This window comes from Colletotrichum jinshuiense, chromosome 3, assembly GCF_051148585.1.
Source record: "Colletotrichum jinshuiense chromosome 3, complete sequence".
NCBI classification, from domain to species: domain Eukaryota; kingdom Fungi; phylum Ascomycota; class Sordariomycetes; order Glomerellales; family Glomerellaceae; genus Colletotrichum; species Colletotrichum jinshuiense.
The window spans coordinates 3,425,337-3,450,346 of NC_139310.1; the positions used below are offsets into that span (position 1 = coordinate 3,425,337).

The following is a 25,010-nucleotide window of genomic DNA, read 5'->3' on the forward strand; positions in this document are numbered from 1 at the left end:
GCAGAAGAAACGTCGCTTGGATCGGGTACCTACCTTACAGATATAGGCCTTGCAGAAGCCTCCACGCTCGGGTGTTTCTGCGCGAAGGCACAGCTTTTCGTGAGGTATAAGGTGAAGTCGTGGTAACTTCCGATAAGTGGCTACGTTGCAAGAGGGAAGGAGTCTTCGACCTTTTATTCATATTCCCCTCGCCCCTTAGCATCGCTACAGGTAAGTTGAAAGGCGTACCTGCCGTTTGAGGTTCATTGACATAGACAAGTCACATTCAAGAAAACTCCAGTCACCATCGAACTCCTCTGGGCTTGCCTCATGTAGCAAACATAACGGGGTCACCTTACGGGCTTTGACAACTCTTGCCTTAACAGAACTGTCAAATCGACTTGGGTTGGAGATCCGACAACACACTCATTTCCCGCTTCACAATTTCATGGACTTGCATCTCGTCAGCTTGGCTTTTTCTCCGCCAGTCAACAGTGCCACCAACATTAGCACCATACCATTATTCTTCTCACCACCGTCGCCATTCGATTACGAGCATTGCCGCAGCCACGTCAGACATTATTTGAATTGCCATGTCGACCTTGGAAAGATATCCTGGTCCTCCTGTTTGGGTAGAGCACGAAAACAACCCGGCACCCCAAGTTTCTGTGCATTCAGCCCCTGAGGCCGTATACATCCCCATGCATCATCTGGGAACGGGAAATGACGGCGCTGGCGATGTTGGACGCACCATGTCGGACGGAGGTCTTGCTGCACATAATGAAGCGAATGAAAGCAGCCAGCCTACGCCGAATCGCCGCCCCCGCTTCTGGAACTGGAAGACAATCACTGGCCTCTGTTTTGGACTGCTCCTCCTTGTCGGCTTGGTGCCAGCTATTACTATAACAACCATGGCCAGCAATGAACAAAATCAAAACAACACGGTAACCAATAACACTTCACTCACACTCTCTACTTCTTCTGCCTCTCCCACGTCTGCATCTTCGCCGAAAACAACGTCTCCCTCTTCTACGTTGAGCCCGGTGAGCGGCAATCCCTTCCCGAGAGACCTGTACTTGGCTATATTGCATTGACTCCTTTCTGACCGTCAATGGACACAGGCTCGCGAATGTGTCAAGTCTAAGTTTCTTCATACCGTCAACTGGATTGGTATCGACGAAAGTTTAGGGGGCTGGGATTTTAACCTGACCCAGGCCAATACCGCCCAAGAATGCTGCACTATGTGCTACCAGTCCACGCCCCGGGGGTGCAATGGCTGGCTGTACATGCCATCCAGCTCTTCTACGCCTCCATGTTCCATTATCCTTGGTTTCACCGGCCCGAGCAAAGGCGACGCGTGCCCCAACGGCCGCCCGGGCATTATCTTCGCGAAGAGAGAGGACCAAATGGACAACTACGGAGGCCCGGGCCCTTGCGCAGGCTCGGTTCGGGAATGAGATTCCGAGAGTAAATTTGCGTGTAACCATGTGCTGGCATGAAGACCAGAGCGGATTTGAAGAAGGCCGTGGTGGATTGTGAATATTGGAGGTTGAAGGGTCCTCGGAACCGAGAAGTAGTTAGGCAGATTGTGATTAGTCTGCGTTATGTATGCAGGCTGCTATAGACACGTTGGGTTTATACCCAAGAGCTTATGTTCTTACCGGTAACCTTGCAATACGATGTATCGTCGCTTTTGGCCCAAGATGGGGTGACTGGTATTGAAACAAGGCCGTCGTATCATAATCAATATGGTCAAAGCTATTGTAGGATCGAATGGGGACCCGAGAATCTGCATTTTGCCGCATTTTCACAGACCTGGCACGTCTTCTAGAGTTATGCCGGAGGAATATCGGCCAGTATTTTAGCTCTTTGTTCGTGTTGGCTAAGTTAAACTAATGACTTTCGGTGTGCAAATATCACTTGTCCTGGAGGGTTGTTGTGATATCCTATCTGCTAATAAGGAAGGCTTATGCTAGGCGTATCACTGAAAGCCGGGCCAGACCTCGCCGCCAGGAGGTGTGTAAGATGTTGCTTTACCCTGGTATATATCGACCTATGCCGCAACATATCAGTATAAAGCAGATGACTGCCGAGTTTAAGTCGCTGCCAGTATGATAACTTACGGTAATTCCAGGATCATTCTGAGGTGCATATCCTGGGATTTTTTTCATGAATGAAGCAGTAGGCTGCAACGTGCCTGGCCCTTCTACGACAATCTGAGCACACTCGGCGTAGAACTGCGGTGTGTTGGCTTGGTGCAGGGCAAGCAGTTCGTGACGGATGAGGTAGTTGCCGGGCTTTAGATTGTTGGGGATTTTACTAGACCATTTGAGCTGTTTGAGCACAATGGCAGTACCCCAGTTCTCGCTGTTGAGATTGTTGCCCCATAGGCCCATCTGGTCGATCTTGAACCAGCCCTGCTTGTCACCAGTGCAGCTCTTGAAATCACCGCCGCAGTCGTAGAGCCACACCATGACAGGGCCCTGAGCGTGCGTCCACTGCTTCCAGTTAGCCGTGATATTGGTGCCAGCCCTGATGTTAGCTGTCAGGGCCGCGGATTTGCCACCGTTGCAGCGCATTTTGATGTCGTTGACGGTCATAGTCGGATTATAGTCAGGCTGAGGGATCAATTAGATAAGTTGGTGTAAGTTTTCTCTGGATGACTTGGTGTTTTTGAACTTACCCATTGCCATTGGATGGTAGGGGGTGAATTCGCTGGTGAAAACCCCTCGTATCCTGGGTAGCTCTTGCCATCAATGGTGTAACTAGTCACCGCGCCATGACCTGCAACGGCAGGCACTAGACATGACAGATAAGCAACGATTCTAACGAGCATCTCTACTGAAATAATTTCAGATTCCTCTGCCTTGGAGTGTGTTTATTAGAAGATGATATGGAAAAGCCAAATCAAAGTCCTGATATGTAGATGCTTTATACGTCTCGAGGGGGGGGAGGGTCGTTTCGGAGACAGCGTAGATTTTCCAATTGATTTTCTGCGGCTGGGGAAACCACCGGTTGAATCGGGAATTAAGTGCGTACAGTGCCAGCGTAAGAGCACGCTGTCATAATAGATTAAAAAGACTGAGACGACGATCAGTTCCTAACGGGTATTGGACCGGAGGACCGGCCGTCAGCTTCATTTGCAGGATCAAAGACCTTACCACACGAACTTTATACATGAGATCAACCATATAATAGGACAAGAACCCATCGGGCAGTGGATATGACGTCTGAAGTAGTGGCTATGTGTGACCGGGTATTATCAATTGCTTCTTATGGGTGGGGAGGTCATAAGGATTGGAGTTCCATCCGAGTCTCTGGGATGGACGACTTAAAAAACGAGCAGATAAATTGAACCACGGATAATTACCAAACGCGATGGATGAAGATAGAGGCCAGAAACAATAAGTATAAGATGGGAAAAGAGTTGAAGTATCAAAGACGCCCTATAGTATTGAGGTTTTTTGGGAACAAGAGCTGATAAGATGGAGATACTGGTAGCTGTGGAAGATCGTAAACTTGTCGTGCGGTGCTCGAGGTTCCGAATGCAACACAACTATGATTTAATATAAGCCGCGGTACAGAGATCCGTGAAATATTTGGTGAACGTACCGCCTGGAATACATCCGGGCCATCACAAAGATGGCCAGGTGTTGGATATTGAGAGCACAGCGCTAGTATGTGATATAGGCTAATCAGGATAAAGACATCGTACATATAACTTGAGGATCATGCGTACGCTTAATAATGACATTGCGAGGCCAGTTAAAGAAGTGCCGGGCTCAGCGAACATACTCAACGTTGCATAATATGTAGGTATCCTGGCGAAGGTGTGATCGATCTTTGGAGGGATGCATACCTTTGGTGCTCAGTCATCCACCCATGTAGCTTCCATTTGTAGGTTATTCTCCGTCTTACCAGTAAAGTAATGCGCAGTCAAGTTGAAGCCCCAATTGAGACAAACTCGAGTCTGCGCCTTGAATGAACGACTTATCCCACGACGTTCAATCGACTATGCATACTACCTTGCAAGAGACTCTCTGATGTGAACGCCCTCATAATATTGAAGGGATGAGTAATGCTATAGGACGCATAATATTGGTCTGAATGAAGAGCAAGTTGCTTGTAAATCTGAACCCAAGGAAATGTTTTCAAAACAACAAGAATACGCACTATCTACGAGGCCCATTCGGCATCGAATCACCCCCAGTTCTGGCCGATGGCATTTGAGACTAAGATTTGCACCAGCGCGATCTAGCTTAAAAGAACCATTAAATCTAGGCTATTGCATGGGAATTTGCGTGATATCCAGTCAGTCAGCTTGACTTACAGGTCGGCACTTTCAGCGATGAACAGAATGTACAGATACGTCAGCCAATGATAACTGTAGGTTTTCTTTCACTTTCCTGTCTCTATTTACCTGTTGTCAGGTACATAGATGCCCAAGGCAAATCCAGGTGCCATACCCCCAGACCTCGGTCAACGCGCCGAAGAGGAAACAAAAAGAGCCTCCAACACCAATCAACCCCGAAACAAAACTTGACTTTATACAGTCTAACTTAACCAGACCCACCATTCGCGATGAAAAGTGCATTCTCCCCGGTAATCACGACGACCACCTGCCTGGCTGTTGCCGACATTGATTTTCCTTGGTGCGTCAAGGGCTAATTGGACAATGGCCCTCAAATGGATGGTTGTAATTTAGTGTCAAGAAACTGCTACTGTTCCAAGGCCAACTGAACGAGCTGGCCAACCGAGTGAGTAGTTTGGTCAAGAGCCATGGCGAGCAGACAAAGGCAAGTCAAGCAGCTTCCCTTGAACAGCAACATGAACTAGAGGTTACCAGGCACTGTAGCCACATCAAACAACTAATCGGCGGCAGGAACTCTGAGGTGTGGGGAAGAGGCATAAGTAATTGGATGCATATTATGACCCGAGTTGTTCCCATTGGCCGAAGGGATCCGACGTGTCACACCGTGGATCGACTTTATGGTCCTCGGTGATTATATGTTATCTCGCCATGCCTGTTATTGCATCGATCAAATGCCTGTTGCTTGCGAACTTCTGAATACCACGAGGTGGCACCAGGAGTAAAGATCCAAGATTTTTTTTCGGCTGAATTTGCACTTGAGTAGATATCACGAACATATATCATAACAATACAGGAGACATATCCCAAGCTGAGCAATCGCCGGAGGCTATTGGATCCTCGCTTGCAATTGAAGTCCTTGTTGAAACATTTGTTTGGGTATCATGCAATCAAAATGTAAACTAGTCCACTAGCCAGATTTTTCACAAAAAGAGGACCCTGCTGAAGAGGTCATCATAGAGCCTGCCAACCCAGCCGTCTGCTGAACCTCCTCGTGCCACAATTCCCAGACCGCCAGCAGCCCAAAGCCCAGTTGCAGCCGCAGCCACTCCGTGTAATGCCCACCACGCTCTTCTCTTGCGCTTCCGTACCTTCTTATCAACAACGTTGGTGCCACTGCCGCTCCATCCCATAGCCGTTGGCGCCAGTCCCAGCCATTTGGCCGCGCCCCAAACCATGTGACCGCACCCGAGCGCCAGCAGCCCAGTGTACGCTACCCACGATATCAATGGATGGCGAGCAAATCCATGCGAGACGAATGCCAATCCAATGTTGGAACTGTCGCCCTCAACTCGGAGGGGGAGGACACGGTTAATGCCCACGTGGGCAACGAGAAGTACCGTAAATGCGTAACCCGACAGAGAAATATAACTGAGGGGTGGCCATATACGGCCGGCCGAGTTGGTGCTGTTGGAAGTCAAGGATCGAGAGGTTTTCCCGGTTTGAGCCCGGTACAGAGCGTACATGCCGGGCGTGTTCCCGCCATAGCGCCGGAGGTTCTGCGATCGCCGGACGAGGCGGAGGGCAATGCCGGATGTGATGTGGGCAAAAATCGGCAATCCCACGAGAAGGGGTTCGGTGAGTGATGTCTGGTATATCTCACGAGACAGTAACATGTATGTTTCGGAAGCGGGTACGGAGCGTGCAATCAGAGGTATTATGGACGTGTTGGCTAGGTGAATCGACGTGAAAACGGGTATCAGGTACGAAGAAAACTTTTGGATGCGCGTTACTGGTGAAGAATGCGTGTTAGCTTATGCGAGTATGTTTAAAAAAAAAAAAGGTGCTTAGTCTGCTGCAGGCAGAGACATACAGTAGAAGACGGCCCCATGACCGCTCCCACTCAAGCCAGGGCCGGAAGAAGTCGACTTCAACGAGGCAGTGCTATTCTCCAATGCATCTTCAGACAAAGAGACCAATTCCTTCTCGGTGTCAGTCGGTGGTGTCTCGATGGGTGACGGGTCTAATTGAAGGAGCGAAATGAGGGTCTCCTCAGACGGTCTTGAATGAAGGGATCTGGTGTCCATGGCAAAACGAGCGCCGGCGCTGCTTGCTTTTGGCCCTGAGCAAGCGAACAGACAAGTCTATTTTCGGATAGACAAATAAATGGGCTATTTCGGGTGACAGTTGGGCGAGTTGATGTATCACAGCAGCGGTGCGTTGTACAGTGAAGGCTAGAACCAGCAGGCACTTTGAGATGGGTTGCTTGCACAGTCTTGCTACACTCAAAATGTTGACGACCCAGCTGACCATTCCTCGACACGTCATAGGTTGTAGCAGCAGCGGCGGCAGACCGCCGTTCTGAAGCTGCGGGTGGTGGATCCGGCATCATCCGCGGAGCCGCACTAGCCCCTTTCAGAAACCGACCCATACATTGTATGAGTGGTGGGTTATTTGACGACCCATGCCTGAATAGTGAACGAACTGAAGCCAAGCTCGCTGCCAATTACAGTACAACACTTTTATAACTCGACATCAAACAAATCTGCAATAAGATGCCTCCGGTAAGCCACTGCTAATTCTTTTCTCATCTAGTGACGATAATAACCAGAATCTCATGCGCAGCGACACCAAACATTGCCCCCGGCGCAGACCTCCTCCGCACGCGAAGCTCTCCAATCCTTCTACTGTAGTCTTTGCTCTAAGGGCTACTCTCGCATGAACGACTACGAGGCGCATCTCAGCAGCTATGACCACAGCCACAAGCAGCGCCTCAAGGACATGAAGGCCATGGTACGCGACCCCAACGCTGGTGCTCGAGCTCGAAAAGCCGAGGCCAAGGCCGACGGTCTTGTCAGCATAAAGCTTGCCTCGAATGAACAGCCCCAGCAGGCCGCTAGTGCAGGCGGCTTCAAAAAGGGCGGCTTCAAGAAGTCAGGTTTCAAGTCTGCATTTGCTCCTGTTGATGCCCCCGCTGTACCGGACGCGCCAAAGTCAAAGGCCGGCCAAGCCCTGGAAGCTGACAGGCTTGCGATCGCGCGAGAGCGAGACCGTGATATCGAAAGCAATACTGAGGACGAGGGCTATGAATACTACGACCCAAGATACCCAACCGAGTGAAGCATCTTGTTGTACATACACTCTCCAGCGATGTGACTAGAGGTACACGAACTGCCAGCTCCGAAGTCATCGCCACAGAAGTCTGCAGTGGACTGAATTTGCACGTGGCGTTTGTGCCATTTCATTAATACCTTGGGACGAGACCGCTGATTCCCGAGACACCGCTGAAAGACCCGAGATTATAGTCCACAGAAGGATCTGTTCTATCTCATATTGTGAATATGCTGTTGGCCAACGGCAGAACCCTCATCTTGGCTTCCTGTGCGCCTACTTCTTCACAGCCTAAGTTGCAGGATTTATCCGGCCTACATGCTTGCGGCAACGAGATTCTACTACGGCTTTACGAACCCCCATTCTGGTGCCATACAAATTTCAACTCTCAGGGCAAACTTGGCCTCCTCCCGCCAGTCTAGTTGAACTGAGGCAGGTCTTCTTCAAGCAGCCCCATCATGTATTGGCTCCCCGAGAACCAATTGCCCAGCTGGGCGGTCTGTACCGAGGGCTGCCCCATGTCGCCTGTCTCCATAACTTGAGCAGGGTATTCGGTTGGTGGAAATCCTAGCGCACTCAGATACACGTCGAACTCGTCGTTGGTGTGTCCACGTTCTTCCGGTTGCTGTGCCTTGGTTTCAATGTACAGCGTAGCTACATTGCACAGCATCTGACAGAGCTGATGCAGCTTCTCCACCGGCTCCGACAATGCACAGGCGGGTCGGAGGGAAGCAACGAACTCATTCAGTCGCTTGAGGTCATCAGCATTCGATGTGTCAATCACATGACAGAAAAGGACGAAGAAGGGCGTAAACGGGGTGAGCAGAATGGCCCTGGGGAGGAAATCGGTTAGAATAGCTCTGGGCGTACAGTATTGCCACACGGTGCAGCTCATACCAGTGAATATAGACTGCTTTGAGATGCCGCCCCTCTCCAGCGATCCTTTGCATGCACTCTAGGTGCAATTGCATGGCGAACCGTGCTGTCTCGATACATTCCTGCGAGAAACGGGTTGGTGAGCCTTTAGGTGCAGGTAATGCCCTGTAGATCATAGTTAGGGTTGATTGATAGGTCAGCTCGTCGCCTCTCAGGTGCAACTCCAAGATGGATGAGGCATTCAGGGCCTTCAGGCCAAAAAGAGCCTGCTCCCGCACATGTGATGCGGCGGCCATGATGGCTTTTTGTTCGGCTTCCAATCGCCGCACAGTCTCGATGCGCTCCTCTTCTGATTGATCCAGAGCGAGAGGGCTGTATCTGTGGGGGGGTGTTAGCTTCAGTTGACGGGAAATACAAGGATAATCCAAACAGTTGTTCGTAGACACGGTGTTGAATTTCGGCCTGCTTAATCCAAGTCGTGATGATGACGCCCCATGGATCCGCAACCATGGTGTTGTCGACTCTCCTTGGCAGGGTGATGTCCCAGTCTTGGATGACAGATGCCCTGCCAGTTCTCAAAGAAAGAGCCTTATCCAGCATGTAAACATGCCAGAAGAGGAGAGGTTTGATGTCTCTGGCGCCGGTGCTTTCGCTCCTGGTTTGCGACATCCGGTGATAGCCAAGTGTCTGACACAAGCTGGCAGCGGTCGAAGTAAAAAGCCACGCGAGGGATGCCTTTGAGACGTCTATGGAATACACAGCCTATCAACTTCGTTAGCTTCACGAAGTCGGGCTATTGAATGGATCGTCATCACGTACCGCCAGTAAGAGTGCCTCAATACTTTCAATCTTGGCGGGTAGCATAAGTGGCAAGGAAGCCAGGGCTGTCTCCAGGTTGGTTTGACAGATGTGCTGGTAGTTTTCGAATTCTTCTCGTGCAGTGGCGTCGGACGCGAGATATGCCTGTTCCATGAACGAGTAGAAGAGTGCACCGTTTACTATAATGAATGTGGTGTCCGCAAAGTTGTCGGTGCAGAAATAGACCCTGCGGCAGAGCTCGGCCAAATCGTCAACATCTAGAAATGAGCATGCAAGTGTAAAGATACTTGGAGGAGAAACTAATTTCGGCGTCAGCTCATACATTCATTTCGTGTTGGGGAGAATCAAACCTTTTATATGTTTGAGCAACGCCACAACGGCGTTCATGGGAGGCATGGGCAGCTCTGACAGACCTCCTGGCGGTAACGAATGCTGAGTGCGGAAGCGGAACTCCCGTGTCGAAGAGGCCTTGCTCTGCATAGAAACGATCTGGCGGAGGGAAGAGATAGCAGCTTGCATATTAGGCGCGACGTCTTGCAGAGAGGTTCTCTGGACAGCGTTTTCGATGAAGTCGCTGGCGAACATGGTATGGGCAGTAAGGGACAGCTCACCCTCGAACGCGGAGTCCGAGTCTGCGCCGTCGTGAGTCAGAATAGACGCATCTCCAATGGTCGAGGTCGAGGGAGTCGTATGCCTGGCCCTGACAGCGTCCCACGACGAGCTGCCTAGACCCTGGGGATTGTTGGCGAGGGTCCGCAGCAACTCCTCAATATTTGAAAGTCGTTCCTCGATCAAATCAATCTTTTTCTCACTGCGCGTAGAAGATACATTGCGTCAGTATCGCACTCAACCAAAATGTCTTGTGGTATCAAGGGCCGCCCAAGCAAGAGCCAGTAGACTAGCACGTCCTGTAGCGATATGAGATGAGAAGGGGCGTGGCGGGGTAGGAAGTGGTTTTATAGCAGTAAGGTGAGCAACATACTACTGAAGAGAGATGAGCACGCGGTGCCTTTGCTCCTTTGGCTTCTGGCCGACGCCGTTGGAACTGCAGGGGCGCTGTGTTATGCGGCAATTGGAGCACGGCGAACTCTTGTCACAACGAATCTGCGAGCAGGGCCATGAGAAGGCCCGTTGTCAGCTAAGCTGGAATATCAATCTCATATATGGACTGAGTTTGTTTAATGAGAATAAAGGAGCTGGGGAACAACAAGCCTCGGTCGGAGGATAGCTGAGATATGGAGTCTTCGGGTGTGGGCGGAGAGGGCTGCACAAGGGCGAACGGGGCCACGAACTTTCCGGGTACGGCATTGATCACACTGGCCGATGAACAAGGGAGTTAGTACACACTTTCGACAGACAATCGTTTGCGAGAAGAACTGAAGGGTCATGCGCTGCAAACCGGTTTGAATATGAACGTACAGCTCGACGGAGGCCCTGGTCATCGGGACCCGCGGAACGGGAGTCTGACTCCATGTTGGGTGGAGGCAACGACACGACACTGCAGTGTGTGCCAGAGTCGTGCTTTGCTGCGTTGTGCCAAGGTATGCTACAGATTGGTGGTTTGCCCTTGTTGTTGGAGCTACGCCAAGGAAAAGATCGTAGGACAAATCAAGGCACTGGATGGAAGCGTGTGCAGGCGATATTGGTGGGTTATTGTTGCGTCGGAGATGCGGTTGGTTTGTATTGGGTCACAAGCCAAAAGCGAACGAGCTGTGGTGAACTGTTAGGGTGACTGTACACAGATAGTCAGATGTAACAGTAGCGTGGGTAGGACCGACAGGATGGTCAAGGCAAGATCGAGGACGTTAACAAAACGTGGATCGTCCGGGGGAAGGGGGAGTCCGCCGAGCGCGTGTGAGTAGTAAGTGAGAGAGGGGACTACGAATCGGATGCGGCAGTGACAGCGACAGCGCGAGATGCAGTCCGGGGCAAGGGGTGGCGGGCTGCTGTGAAATGGAGATTCTCACTCCGGCTTTACAACAGATGCGGTACCATTCCCTTAGCTCTAATGAGTTGGGGCTTGGGCGGGGTGGCAGGTGGGCTTGGTAAGGTGCTTTTAGATAGATGTCCGTCACGTTGTGTCGAGTTAAAAGTAAGACAGGCAGGTACGGTACACGAACAGCGCTCAGGGACGGATTAGGTAATCTGAATTATAAATAAGTGCATATTTTGACCATCTCTGCCAGGTAGAGATGAGAGAGAGCTATGGGCAGACGGACAAGGGCGAATTATTGCTGCGACGGACCAGATGTAGCTTGAGCCAAGATACATGTGTACATGTACGCTGCAAATGAGCCACCTCCTCGCAGCGTACGGATGTGCTGGGCGAACTATTGCCCTGCCACTACGACTGACTCAGCACCAAAGTTCACCTAAATTTGACGGGAACGCGAACAACTCGGACGGGGTGGGGCGACTCGGCTTAGGATGGCCTCTACTGGGAAGACTTGAGTAGGTTGGTAGATTCGATGGGATTGACCGATGAATTACCCGATGAGTTGCCCAGGAAGCCGGGGCCAGAGGTTGGGCCCATGGTGCTAGGCTGGTGCGACAATGTTCAAAGCACTGACAAAAGCTTAACTGCTTGAAAATATAACGAGGACATGAAGAGAAGGGATGATGTTTCAATGCGGTCCTTTTATCTTGCAGTAAATTGCACTTGTAAGGGGATTGGAAATGCGCAAACGGAGCTTCCGTTTGGGCACTTGTGGCGAGGAAACCAGATACTTTACAGAAGTGCTCGCGCATATGTGCCTATCTACCACAGGGCACGTCGCTTACGCCATGACAAGGTCCCACCCTTATTCGACTCCAACCACATGGAGTACGCTGCTTTGAACAACCCACACTGATCTAGCACCATCTCGAAACGTTCTCCACCCGACCGCGTCGCCCGTCGGTTGTCTGCGTCGAGGTCAAATTTGCCCGTGCGCCAGCTTTGCTTTTCCTTTGCGGCTCAGCTAGATCCGCTCGAGACGCTGGTCTGGCGCATTCTGAACCGGCCATTTCTGTTGTCATGTTATCAACCACAGCTATAACGCCAGAGACAAAATCCGAGTCTTCGGTTGAGAGCATGGAGACTGCTTCTGGAGTCGGCCCTGCTAGCTGAAGACTAAGAGAAAGCTGGGTAATTTAGTTACTACCTGGGCGAGTAAATATTGTACCGCACGTTGCAAGTATGGAAACTAAGTGTGACAAGCCAACGTGGTAGCAGTATAGAGGATATTCAAGTACACTGACCGCACTGGTTGGTTGCTGAACTTCGCTGCCGCAAGTTGCATAGTTCGCGCAGACACAGTGCTGCCTTGGGTGGACATTGTCTTCGGAAAGTTCACACCAATCTTCAACAACTTCACTCCGGGGTCCCTGGGTCCAAGTGACCATTGGGATGAGGTGGGCCAACCCACGTATCTGGCCAGTTCTTGGAGAGCATAGGCCACTTTGGCATGCAATGCTCTGGATGGTATTGGGGGTTTCCATCGGCGATGACGGAAAACTTTGTAGTTGCCGCTTTCGAAGTGGTAGTTGCCTCCATGATCAAAGGTGTCTGGCTTCGCGGAAATAAGAATAACCTACACTGCTGTGGTGATCCTGTTTTCTAACAAGGCCATGGGTAGGGTTTGAACTCGAAGGCAGTGCGATGGTAGATCGAAGGGACTTTTTCTCGGTCATATTCTTGATTGTCATCAACAGGACTTGATATGATACGAGATGCTGGGTGTGGCCTAGAACATCATCATTGCTGAAGTACGTCGGAACCAGCCTCAGCGCCATTTCACTGCTTTTACCAGCCTTTTCCAAACTATGTCTTCTTATTTATTTGTTGTGCCACCCTCGTTCTCGATCGGACTGTTGGAACTGGTCCACAACCGCAAAATACAGGAAGTAGTGAAGGCATACACACTCGTTTAATTTGGCAACATCATGAAGAAGAGAAACCCCGTTTCGACTAACTAATCAACCCTGATGATCCTCTGGAGTCAAAGCTGTCAAGTGAGCCGACCAACTTGTAAGACGTCATGCCCTAAACCCTGGTCTGACCTTCGTAAACATTGTCAATCTGGCATTGAAGTATTTTCTGGCCATCATTTCGAGCTTGAAACTCGGCTCAGTATTCGTCTATGGTGCTTTACCAGAGCCATTAGTGTTTCAGGCTGTCCTTGATTTTCGCTAGAGTGCAGGCTCAACAACAGTACTGGCACATGCTATTATGGCCATCCATACTGTGTCGTCTCTTGTCCTTGAGCCCGAGATACCGAGAAGATCCAAAGAACCGCCAGGGGGGCGTTGCTGAAGTCATCAGAGTTCGTGGGGGATGATGTTTCTGTATTATTTGAGCCAGTCCATATTCTTCTTAATTATAACTCTGGGCTGCTGGTAAGGAGATCATATCATTCCCACGCGCGAATGCACTTCTTCGAAACTTCGCATCGTGTTTATCGTTGTCGTGTTCAAGGGCAAGTCGACGGCCATTTATTCAAGTTCAGTACCGGCGAGAAGACCAGAGAGAGAGAGAGAGAGAGAGAGAGAGAGAGAGAGGGAGGAATAGGAGGATGTAAAGTAAAATGTTAGTTACTGCCAGGCATCGATAAAACGCGGACTTCAGAGAAGTATATCTTCAGTCTCCGAAAGCTACTAACCCACCTAGATAACAAAAGCAGGGGGAAGAAAGACAGCGCAGCTCCGGACAAGAAATGCACAATATAACGCCGAGATTTGGAGTTTCAACAACTACAGTGCCATTACGTTAAGGTGTAGCAGGTAGTCAGGACTGTTTCATGTTGCTCTAAAGAATCATAGAAACTCGCAAGCAAGCCAACATTCACTCCTTCATCGTGCCCTTAGCCGACGGCCTAGACACGCGTTGTGGTAGCCAGGAAACTACCTGGTGGCCAGATGTAGAGGATCGCAATCAGTAGAGCCTTGATACGACAACCCCCAACCCCTCCTCCTCGACGAGGCTAGGTCAGTTCTGTATACGCAATCCGAGAAGGCGGCAATCGCATTATTGAACCAGGCGGTGGAGAGACGCACACCTATCTCTGTTGCGTACCGTCTGCCGACGACCAAAGACGCCGATATTATCTATGTCTTTGATAGTGGGCAGATTGTTGAGAGTGAGAAGTACGGGCAGTTGCTGTAGAAACGGGCGCATATATCACGCCATGTACCTGGGTCAGTCTCTGGATGGGACTGTCTGATTTGGTGTTTATGCCATGTTTGGCATGGGAGCGGAAGCGTTAGAGGGCCTTGCCATTTCAGTCGTCTTGGGAGACAGTTTACTCGGGTAACCAGAATGGCTATTGTCGGAATTAGTATGCTATATTTGGGGTGCGCTGTTATCGTCGTTGCCTTACCCAAAAACATGGAGCAGGAATAGCTAATACGCAACCAGTTCCAGGGAAAATAAAACCGCTGAGCCTTTTGCGGAAAAGGATGCATCCTTAAAGCAGGCAAGGATCATGGACAGGGTTTATGGTCAGTGCTCTCCCCACTAGCCAGCGGGTTATCTTATCTTATCGGATATCGCAACCTGGCGCCGCAACTCTCTAGCGACGCAGCGTAATCACCGCCGATGATGAGGGAGACGTAACATAGACACGCCCTTTACGATGCCCGATTTTTTTTTCGACAGAATCACTACATGAGATGCGACCGACATAAGGAAAGTCACTGCAGCTGACCTTTCCGACCCGAAGAATGCAGCGAAAAAGGCACCACTCACCTACTGGCGCAGAGGAGCCGTCGCCCATTTCCAAAAGAGCACGCCTCACCGCATCGCAACGCAACAGCTCGGGCTTGGCGACCGATCCTAAACCGACATTTGCAGCTGATGACCTCCTTTCGTCACTGTCGGATGAACTACTCATGCGTATTTTGTCGCTCTTGCCCACCTCGAATCTCCTAGGAATAGCACCGGTGTCCCGCCGTTTCTATCGTCTGTCCTCCGACTCTCAACTGTGGCGGACGTTGTACTACCACCGTTTCGTTCTCCCTCGCGCCTTGCGAATACCTGGGTTCCGTGACGGCTCTTCCCGAGGGAGCACCAGGATACACTATGCCGCACGGCGGACGGTCTGGGCTGATGGCGGCTGGGGTCGGAGAGGCGGTTCCGGGGAGCTGGTTGACTGGAAACGTCAGTATAAGCTACGGCACAATTGGGCGAGTGGGAAAGCCTCTGTTGAAGAGCTTAAGGTTGGGGAGGCTCCTTTCGCTCCGTCAGAGGCGAGGAAGACACTTGCCAAAGTGGTCGAGGGCATTGCCGTAACCGCAGACGGCGCATTGGGACTGAGAGCCTGGGACCTCAAGACAAGGAAACCCGTGGCTCAGATCGGGCTCAGAAATGGAACGGATGAGGCAACCCCGACTTGCTTGACGGTCGACGACCAAGCTTTCGAGGCCAAAAGGCTCGACGTCTCAGTCGGGTTTTTGGATGGTAGTTTTGGCGTCTGGAGGCTAGACCTTGAAGACGGCAGGTTCCTGAAAAGGTACAAGCATGAAAAATCCAGCAACGGCCAACTGGCTGGCATCGCCTATCGTCACCCGTTCATCTTGACTGCCACGAAATCCGTTCTGGTATCTTTGTACAGCTTTGAGCGGTCACCGTCGTCAGGGAGGGAGGCGGTCACGCGGCATCAAAGCCAGGCCGCCATTTCGGGAGAAAGCGAGACAGAGGCTGGTTCGGAAAGTGCAATGCCTCGAGAGTCAACTAGCGAGACGGAGGAGTTGCCATTCCCAAGGGCTAAGCACTCAAAAGCTGCGAGAAAACAAGGCAACCCGCAGGACCTAATTTCACTTTCCTCACCAATACTGCTGACGTCCCTCAAGTCACACACATCGCGAGCGCCGCTAGCTTTATCGATTCGTCAGATGGCTTCACATGTGATTGCATCGATTGCCTACACATTCCCTACACGAGAGGGGTGGTCCATCGGTATCCAGGACCTTCAGATACGGCGTGAAGGTGCAGGTTTGCTTTCCTCGTCTGAAGTCGTGTCAACTCGACTTGCATTTACCGACCCGGTCACAATTCCATCGTCAGCCTCCGCCACGCCCTCAGGGGAGCTTCAACAAGCACAAGCGTCAACACAAATGTCGTCAGATGGCCCGACAACGCTTTGTTATAACCACCCGTATTTACTTGCCGCGATGGCAGACAACACCTTGATTCTACATGTATGCACATCGAATGCGACAAAACTAAACGTTTCCCCAGGTGTCCGTCTCTGGGGCCACACCTCAGGCATCAGCGACGCAGAGATAACGGCGCGGGGCAAGGCCGTAAGTGTCAGCTGTCGGGGCGAAGAAATACGAGTATGGGAGCTTGAGGGACGCGTCAGTGGCAAGAGCATCGAAATCCGACCCAACTCAATTTCAGAGACAGTTGCTAAGGACTTCGACGGGCCTTTGGCCAAATCATTGTCTGATCGCTGGGACGACCGACGCAACTGGGTGGGGTTTGACGACGAGATGGTCATCGTATTGAAAGAAGCCAAGGATGGCAGAGAGAGCCTCGTGGTGTACGACTTCTCGTGAAAGCTGTCGGCGAAGAGTCATAGCAGTGGCAGCCTGTCTAAGGCACACAAGGCTTCAATATGCCATTAGGCAGCCACTACCGCGACCTGGTTTGGACATTATTAGCGCCCCCAGAATACGTAACCAAGCAGAGAGTCATCGGATGCCGGAATCTTACGACAGGGAAATGCCTAGTTGGTCGATTTCTTTGTCGGAATCTACTTTTGCAATTGACGTTGGCTCCTGACCTTGCCTGACCAAGGAGGCGTGGGCCGAGCACTGCATAGGACGTCATGTCTACCAATATGCCTGAGGTAGCCCATGCCTTATACCATACTGCGGGAGTGCATGGCTGTGTGTTTGACTTTGATGGCCTGCCTGTAGTCAGATGTCGGTCTCGAAGCATAGCAAGTTGAAGCCAGTCCGAACGTTGAGTTGTCTTCGGATCTGCAATCAAGGCACCGTCATTTGTTTTAATCGAACACATGGGATATTAGGACGGGGTGGGGAGGTTGCTCATGTTGCGACGAGTTCCTTGGGCCCTAGACTTTGATCGTTGTCGCGTTAGACAACATGCCTAGCCACTCCTAGCTACTTTAGCTACTTTGGCTAGGGACACCTTCCACAAGAGGCCCAATCAGTTACCTGTCCTAGAGGAACATAAATACACTCAAGAAACAGATGGACACAACTCAAGTCGCTAGATGGCTACTTGTTGGATCAGACTTAGAACAGATGCCATGGGCCAGTAAGATGTGTCGATGGTAGTGATGACTCTCCTACCATAGCATTGTGATGTCCGCATGGCTTTAAGACTTTAAAGAAGTGGCATTGTTTTACAGCTTAAAGGACCAGGGCCAGGGTCAGGACGCTACGTCAAACCACATTTGCTTATTTCATCCACTGCGATCATCAGGGATTTCAAGAGTTTCCACATGTGTGCTTTTCGGTTCTGGACCAGGAGAGAACAACGAAGCGCCATGGAACTAGGAGATGGCGCCGAAAGGTATCAACTATTTCGCATAGGAAAAGAAAAAGAGGTAAACAGTCCATGGCGAGGCATTAAGTTTGTGAGCACGTACTACGCAAAATCGCTGGAAACTTGACGGCTCGACTGGTAGCGAGATTGCGCGGGGCGGCAGCGCTGTGGGCAGCCATGTTGTGGGCTATGTATGCTATGCGCATTGGAACGCCGTGTTGTTGATATCAATGGAATCGGTTTCGGACCAGATCCAGTTTTCTTGTGTTACTGGGGAACAGTGACTACCTCCCCTTGAGTGCGGGTTCGTTTCATGGTGGCGTTGCTGCCGTGCAACTCACAGCTGTGGTATCCCGATGTGCGTTTCCTGGGCGGGCTATGTCTTGCCAATGGGCGTTGCGCAAATCGGTCGACTTGCGAGAGGCGTAGTTGTCTCATGCCGGCCAGGTCACAAGCTATTTCTTTTCAACCTACGGCAGCAAGGACAGACGAACTACGCAGGCGGCTAAAGCTATTTCTGGGGTGGGGGTTCAGATGAACCTCTCCGTCAACGGGCTGTCAACGGCCCGTCAACGACACATAAACGCGGACTTGGTAGGATCAAGAATAGATGCAAGGATACCATGGAGGTTCATTCAATCTGCATCGTTCACTATCTGTCTCGGCGAAAGCCTTTCATCTGCTAATATCCTCGATTCCGGTAGACAATAAGGTAGTTGCATTTCCTTGCCGAGGAGTTGGCGAGGCCTGACATTTACACTAAAGTATGCGAGAGAATGCTTCCCTCCACTTCTCTTGGGAAAAAGTGGACAAAAAGGTGACGAAATGTGATGCGATTGATAAGATTAGATGGATGTGTTCCTCAACGGCCAAGATAAAAAAAAGTACACTAGGTACGCTTCATACCACCCTCATCTTGCTCATCAGACACGCCCTAGCTATGCTTTTCGGTCAAAGACAAGCAAGGTTATTTACCCACAGCCAGCAGTCTGCGCGCCCCTATGGCTCGTGTACATTTCTCAGCACTCGTTGTCACGGATCGTGTGGGGCAATTGTCAATAATTATGAACCGGCCGACAAATGTCACCATGGTAAGCCATTTGCACACGCTATGCACACACAAAAAAGTTGAAATTGGGCCCGGCGTGGACGTTCAGGGTACTTACACAGTGTGTTGAACCCCCGTCTGTTGAGGAATTCAGGCCCCCCATGGGCCCCCACTGAGACTCGGTTGGTGCTTGCTGGATCAGGCAGGCCGTTTCTGTCCGAATGCCATGTACGTACCTTTAATATCCCTTTGCATGTGAAGAGAACCCCTCACTCGCCTTGGCGGGAGCGGTTTGCGCAAACTCCGATCCAGGACAAATGGGCAAAGAAGGAGGGGTGATAAGGAAATGCATGTCGTTATCGCCGCTGCGCACCTCTCTCTGATGAGCCTTTCCTTCGCGATGGACCAAGGGCAAGGCAGGTGCGGATTCGGAGCTTGACGCCGGACTAAGCCAATGTAGGGAAATGGAACTGGAGCATCCCCATCTGTACCTAGTGTGTTGATCCAATTCGAGACCATAATGGTGCGTATCGCGCGTCTCGTCGATATTCACGGCTAGGAGCAGTGAGCAAGCCAACAATTCGACCCCGACCCAGACCCGTCGACCGCCATCTTACCCCTCCCTCCTTTCGCTCCCCTCTTCTCGGCGCAATTGAGCAGTAAAGCCAGCCATTGTCCCTTGCTGCACGGAGCATTTCGGCTTATTGAGGGACACCAGGAGGGTGTCGATGGACTAAGAGTGCAGCAGTACTGTACCGCAATTAGAGCAGTGCGGTGTGAGTACGAATAGTGGCCAATTGACGCATTTAACATCTGATGAGGGGGCCATGTGGATGATGAGAGCGAACATCCTCTTTGCCCCACCACTACAACCAAGCATACCACAACGGGGGTGCAATTGCCGTGTCCCCAGCCATTGTCGGGAGACAAATGCTTCAATGGCAACATGAGTTATGGTATGGTGGTCTGTCTCACTTGAGACTGGTTCCTCGTGATCAGCTCACTCCCGCAACGGCCGAGGACCGTCCCACGAAGGGAACACCATGACGACAATGCGGCGACGAGCTACTGATAGGCGGACCTAAAGAGCTGGGGACGGAACCAAAGCCAGAGCCAGAGCGCACCGCGTTGTTGCTGTCTCATCCTTCCCCGCAAGCCCCAGCGCCGCCGCCGCCTATCCGTCCCACGAGACCACCACCTCCTTCACGCTCTGGTGGTGATAAGGGGACACTTGGGCTAGTCATGTGGCCGTTTTGCTTGCCTGGAAGGGTGTGATCGTTGACCATTGACTAGCAATGCCTTCCCGCCAGACTGATACTGCTTGTGAAGGGTTACCCTAAGATAGTCCACGGTGAGTTGGTCACTCGGTGAATTGCGACACAACTCGTTATCGTCCTAATTTGTGTAGATCGTAACTTGTAACGAGCATGCACCCGACCACCGATGATGTGCTGTGCTGCGGCTGCTATCGATAGCGGGAACGGGCGCTATCGATAAGTTCCTTCCAACGCCCCGGTCGATAAGACACCCCTCCCCTCCTTCCCCTAAGCCGAGTGACAACTCCATGAGTTGCTTCGTTTCCAGGATGGCATGCAAAACTCAATGTGTTTCGTTGCTTTTGCTACCCGCGAGAACCGCGCCCCGAAATAACAATAGGGAGATTGAATTTGATTGAGTGTTCGATGAGTTGCCGAAGGCTCCTTGGCCATTGGTGTGAACGTATACTGTGCTCCTTGTTCGCCCCCTCCCCCTCTACGCATCCAGCCGTCACGAAAGGCGAAAAGAAAACCTTCAATAACACTCTAGGTCCTCGCGACGAATAGGCTACCAAGCACTGTACAGACAAAAACAGGGGTTAAATAGCTCAATCAATTCAGCGATGGGTTGGTCGAGCATTGTAGGTCTACCGGCCATCAGTTCTGAGGCTTACCGGCTTACTTGCTTGGCCGGAGATGGGAGATGGGACGGCGCAATCCCCAGCCTGCGCATTCTGGAATTGTTCAACCAGAGACATTATGCGAAAGCCGCGCTGAAAGCCGCGCCTGCCGGTCCAAGCCTCCCAAGCTCTCTTGGGCTTTCATTTCCCCCAATTGCCTTTTTTCTGTGTTTGTATTGGGTCTTGGCGAGCAAACCAGGCCGCTTGAGAGGCTCAATTAGCCCCCAGTAGCAAGCACTTCTCTGCCACAGCATCATAATATGGGGGAGAGCCCGACCGAGCACCAGCTTTGGCGCACTTTACTCCCACCCCAAATTGTGTTGGGTATGGTGCTCTTTGAGCATTGCTCGGGTGGGTTTAATTGCCTTGGACAAAGGCAAGCTAAGTGCAGTGGAGGTTATCCTTTCTGGCGGTTCGGGGTGGCCAAGAATCGCATTGCACCTTGTTACTCCGGCGTCGTGGCTTTCTAAGCAACTGCGCCGACGGGGGAGCTCCCCAGCCAGGTCCCTCTGCGATTCACATGGACGTAGAGTGCTGCTGCATCTGAGGCTGAATTCCTTAATTGATGGCTGTGCCGCTCAATCGCCCGGAAAGCTCGGAGAGAGTAGAGGGTTCTTACCCCATCCAGGCTCCAGGCACCCAGGAGTCTAGCATACATACACTCGTCCCATGACGACGACGACGACGACGACGACAAACGATGGCGTCGGCCACCGTAAGACTGGAAGTGTGTTCTAGGATCGGAGGGTAAAGTCCGTCAAGTCCGAGCAATCAACTCAAGCTGGAGCTGAGCCAGCCATGGCCGAAAAAGGCTGCGCTGAGATGTGAGGGAAGTATAAGTACAGTTTCAATTGTGGAAATTCGCATCCCCTCAGGACTAGTCCCTACCATCCCGTCAGTTGGACCTCTCTTAACAGTCAGACGCATTCCCAGTCCGATTTGGACGCCAACCCCCAATCTATCACTGCTGCAGCCGCCATGTCGCATGTCAGATTTTCCCAGGGATTAATTGCATTCTCGATTGGAAATGGTAATTCGGAGGAGCCATAGCAGTTGTGGCTGTACAGCATGTACCATAATGCACTAGGCGATATTCGGGCCTCCTGGGGAGTGTAGGCTGATGGATAGCGATGGAAGCGCTGAGCTGTTGTGGGTGAGATGCTCGGGATTGGCTGCGGTCCTCGTTAAGCCCTACTTGAGCCCTTCGGAACAGGGTGGCTGCAAACAGGCAATGGGCGACGGGGTTGCCAGAGACAGGACCGGGGGGCCAAGTTTTGGCCGAGAGATCTGGGCGGAACTCGCATTTCTTGGGGGGGTGCTTTGCTGCGGTGAAGAATCAGTATCCGACGCGCCGGGAGTTGGAGAGGGGGGGGGGGGGGGTTGGATTTGTTAGCAGGTTGCAAAGGTAATGGAATCTGTGGAAGGGCGAAGAAGGTCCGCAGCCGTTGCAATGCGCAAAGGTACTGAGTTTGTGTACATACAGTTCTCGCTGGGCCCGCAAACGCCGCGACTGGAACAGTATCTGAGAGTGAAGAGAGTTAAAGGTAGGGAAGGGAAGGGCATCGATGTACCTGCTCCACAAGCATCGTACCGGTACATGCATACTCCCGTTGGATACCTGCCTCCATGTCTGCTTCTGTGCTTGCCTCTGCCTTACTTGAGATAAAGTAGTTACGTACCGGCCGTGGTGGTAGGCTCCTCCACTTCAGCCGTGACGTCTTATCGATAAGTGGCGATTACACTAAGCCAAAAAGGGCTCAAGGGGTCAAGTGTTTCGGCTTGATGCGCTGCGAGGCCAACGAGAGGCCGCTCTTTCCCACTTTCTCCATCATCAAAGGCGTTCTTCTCTTGTGACTCACACACAGGGCATCATCTGCAGCCTCCAGACTCTTGCTGCCTGTATGCAGTACATAAAGCGGTACGGACCACGGGCCCCAGTAAGCACTGGGCCGTGCTACAATTAGTGAGTCTTCCATTTCGTAACTCTGCGCACATGGAAGAGTCACTCATGCGTCGCCATCCCACCCATTTGCAGTCGTCACGGTACCCCGCCCCTACAGTGCATTCATCCGCAATACGCATGGAACCTCACTGTACAATAGGCGGCGAGGTACCATGGCATTTTCCAAGTAGCAGCAGGAAACGGCCGAACGGCCTTAGTCAACGTGGATTGCTGTTCGTTCCCTCGACAGACCTGGTGCCGTTGAGCATGAGAATATTGAGAGGCCCCAGCTGCTTACTAAAGTGAGTCCCTGACAACAACAGACAGTGAAGGAAGGCATGGGGTCAATCGACTAGAAGAGGGCAGGCACCCCCCACCAATTCACCTCCTCGGCCAGCCCAGATTCTACCTTACTCACCGCATCTCGTCTACCTATATACATGCCTCGCCCCTGTTTGGGTCTTGGGCGCCGGACTGGTTGCTGAGCTTCTTTCACAATGCCTTGCCCTTACTGTCCAATATTTGCGGAGCAGAGCGATTGTGCAAGATTGACAATCTCCAGGCAGGAAACTGGAGTATTTGATGCGCAATTCAGCGGTCAATGAGCCAGCCATTGGCCAATGGCTCATTGCCCCCGCTGCTTGTGTCATCCCGTTGCCGATTGCCACGCTTCCTGCAGCGACTGGCATCAGTAAACTCTGAGCTGACCGAATCGATGGATTCCACACAGGTACAAGGGTCAGGCCGTCACTCGGCCCCATTACTGGTTCATCGTCCCTGATTTCAATTGAACTGGCTTGAATCGAAGTTTGTGGGCACTAGACAAACACACAAAGTATTGTAAAGTGCTGCACACCTGCAAATGCGCCCGATGGCGCACAGCTGTAATCAGTCTCTTTTTGCGTTACGTCTTTTGTGCTGGCGTGCTCTGCCCTGCTGCGCGTTGAATCCAATCTGGAGTTACACGTGTGGTTGTCGAATAACTACGCGTGGCTTCGCCTCCAATTGGTCTGTTGAAAAACCTACTGCTGGCCGCTCTTGTTGTCTTCCAGTACGCCTGTTGCTCTGGAGCCAATGTTGGATGCTGCAAGGTACTTGACGTACTTGCCAAGGCACTGGTAGCTTGAGGGGATTGGTTTCATGTCAGGACTCCCATGCGCTTTGTGTATTCGTTTGGGCCTCTCTGCTGTTGGCCCGTTGGATCCGTTGGGCGACAATGAGTTGCATGACAAGGGTCACAAAGACGTACATACACTCGAGGGCCTGTGAAGGTAGTTCCAACTTCTGAATAACCAAGTATACAAAATTGATCACAATATGTTACTGTGTCATGGAAATGTGAGTCTTGGACATATGCACAAACGACACTTGAGACCGGTATCAGAGAAGGTAGATACGAACTCAACACAGTCCCTCCGCTGCCTAGTTTAGCTCTCATGCCTGAATTGGCCAAAACCTCCTGACTGACCGCCACCGAAAGCTTACCAACACCTTCTTTGCCTTGCCATCTTTCTTCGTGCCATCCCATGTTTTGCCCAGTGAGGCTAAGGCAGCCCGCCCCCTCCAAACTATCGTCTATCGCCGCGCCATCTCAACACTCTCGCGCCACAGCCCTGTCTTGTTGCCTTACATTACCAGGCGGAGGCGCCGTATCATGGGCACACTGTGACTAGGCTGCCTGCCTAGTAGTAGTCGGCAGAGAGCCATAGATGAAAATACCTGGCAGTCAATAAATGAAGAAGGAAAAGGCAACTTTAATTGTTTTCCTGGTGGCCGGCATGAAATGGTAAAATGGCTGCTAGCCCGAGGAACAGGAACAGAGGCGCAAAACCCAGCGCCTTGTCCGGGAAGACTTTGGATTTCTGCTCCGGCCTCACAATCGTATGGCCCCTGTCTTGGGTATCGATCAGGTACCGACCCATGGGTTCCAGCTGCAGCAGTACAGTAGAGATTCAGCAGCGAGAACAGTCCTGATTGGGCCAAGGGCGGCATCCAACCTGAGCGCTTTCATGGCGTGGCCTAATGCTCGCAGAAAGTGAAGCTGATTGGGCATTGAGCGGCGACCAAGTGACTTCACTGTGTTTGGTTCGAGATCCAAATCAGAGACAGGCTGTCACCCGCCCACCCCTCTTGACACACACCTCTGTTACGTGCCATCAGATGCACCGCCTTTGGATCTAGTGTAATGGGCACGCTCCAAAAAATGTTGGCCGTTTGTAATGGGGGTGGAGGTCTCTTGAGCGCAATGACGGGGGCGTTGAGATGATGCGAGAAGCGGCGGTTCTGGAGGGCATTAGGTGGGATAAGACGAGTACGGAGATGATGTCGTCACCGAGGCCAGGGCAAGGACAAGGTAGCCTCCAATTGATCCTTGCAAGACTCAATTGAGAGTCAATGCCAAAGTCAATGGCCGCCCTGCGGCCTGCCGACTTTGCTGGCACCTGGCCTCGTCCAACAACACAATGTTTGTTTTTGTCGCGGTTGTAAGGCATTGCG

At 51.6% G+C, this 25,010-nt stretch overlaps 5 protein-coding genes across 5 annotated transcripts; 2 read left to right on the forward strand and 3 right to left on the reverse strand.

Annotated features, from left to right (window-relative positions):
* Positions 1–1,960: 1,960 nt before the first annotated feature.
* EsH8_III_000955 (lytic polysaccharide monooxygenase auxiliary activity family 9 protein) lies at positions 1,961–2,815 on the reverse strand (the record flags this gene model as incomplete). The annotated part of the gene is made up of 3 exons (XM_083262680.1): positions 1,961–2,032; positions 2,103–2,597; positions 2,663–2,815. 3 exons carry the CDS (start codon positions 2,813–2,815, stop codon positions 1,961–1,963), a joined length of 720 nt encoding a protein of 239 aa, XP_083123167.1.
* A 2,456-nt stretch (positions 2,816–5,271) lies between these two features.
* Positions 5,272–6,375, reverse strand: EsH8_III_000956 (MCP1 family protein; the record flags this gene model as incomplete). The annotated part of the gene is made up of 2 exons (XM_083262681.1): positions 5,272–6,080; positions 6,162–6,375. 2 exons carry the CDS (start codon positions 6,373–6,375, stop codon positions 5,272–5,274), a joined length of 1,023 nt encoding a protein of 340 aa, XP_083123168.1.
* A 468-nt stretch (positions 6,376–6,843) lies between these two features.
* On the forward strand, positions 6,844–7,408 carry EsH8_III_000957 (C2H2-type zinc finger protein; the record flags this gene model as incomplete). Its single annotated transcript, XM_083262682.1, has 2 exons — positions 6,844–6,852; positions 6,914–7,408. The coding sequence occupies 2 exons, from the start codon at positions 6,844–6,846 to the stop codon at positions 7,406–7,408; spliced, it is 504 nt and encodes a 167-aa protein (XP_083123169.1).
* Positions 7,409–7,817: 409 nt separating this feature from the next.
* EsH8_III_000958 (Zn(II)2Cys6 transcription factor) lies at positions 7,818–10,567 on the reverse strand (the record flags this gene model as incomplete). Its single annotated transcript, XM_083262683.1, has 8 exons — positions 7,818–8,232; positions 8,297–8,653; positions 8,706–9,037; positions 9,095–9,393; positions 9,445–9,905; positions 10,077–10,198; positions 10,387–10,410; positions 10,514–10,567. 8 exons carry the CDS (start codon positions 10,565–10,567, stop codon positions 7,818–7,820), a joined length of 2,064 nt encoding a protein of 687 aa, XP_083123170.1.
* A 4,227-nt stretch (positions 10,568–14,794) lies between these two features.
* EsH8_III_000959 (uncharacterized protein) lies at positions 14,795–16,630 on the forward strand (the record flags this gene model as incomplete). The annotated part of the gene is made up of 1 exon (XM_083262684.1): positions 14,795–16,630. The coding sequence occupies one exon, from the start codon at positions 14,795–14,797 to the stop codon at positions 16,628–16,630; it is 1,836 nt and encodes a 611-aa protein (XP_083123171.1).
* Between the last annotated feature and the right edge of the window lie 8,380 nt (positions 16,631–25,010).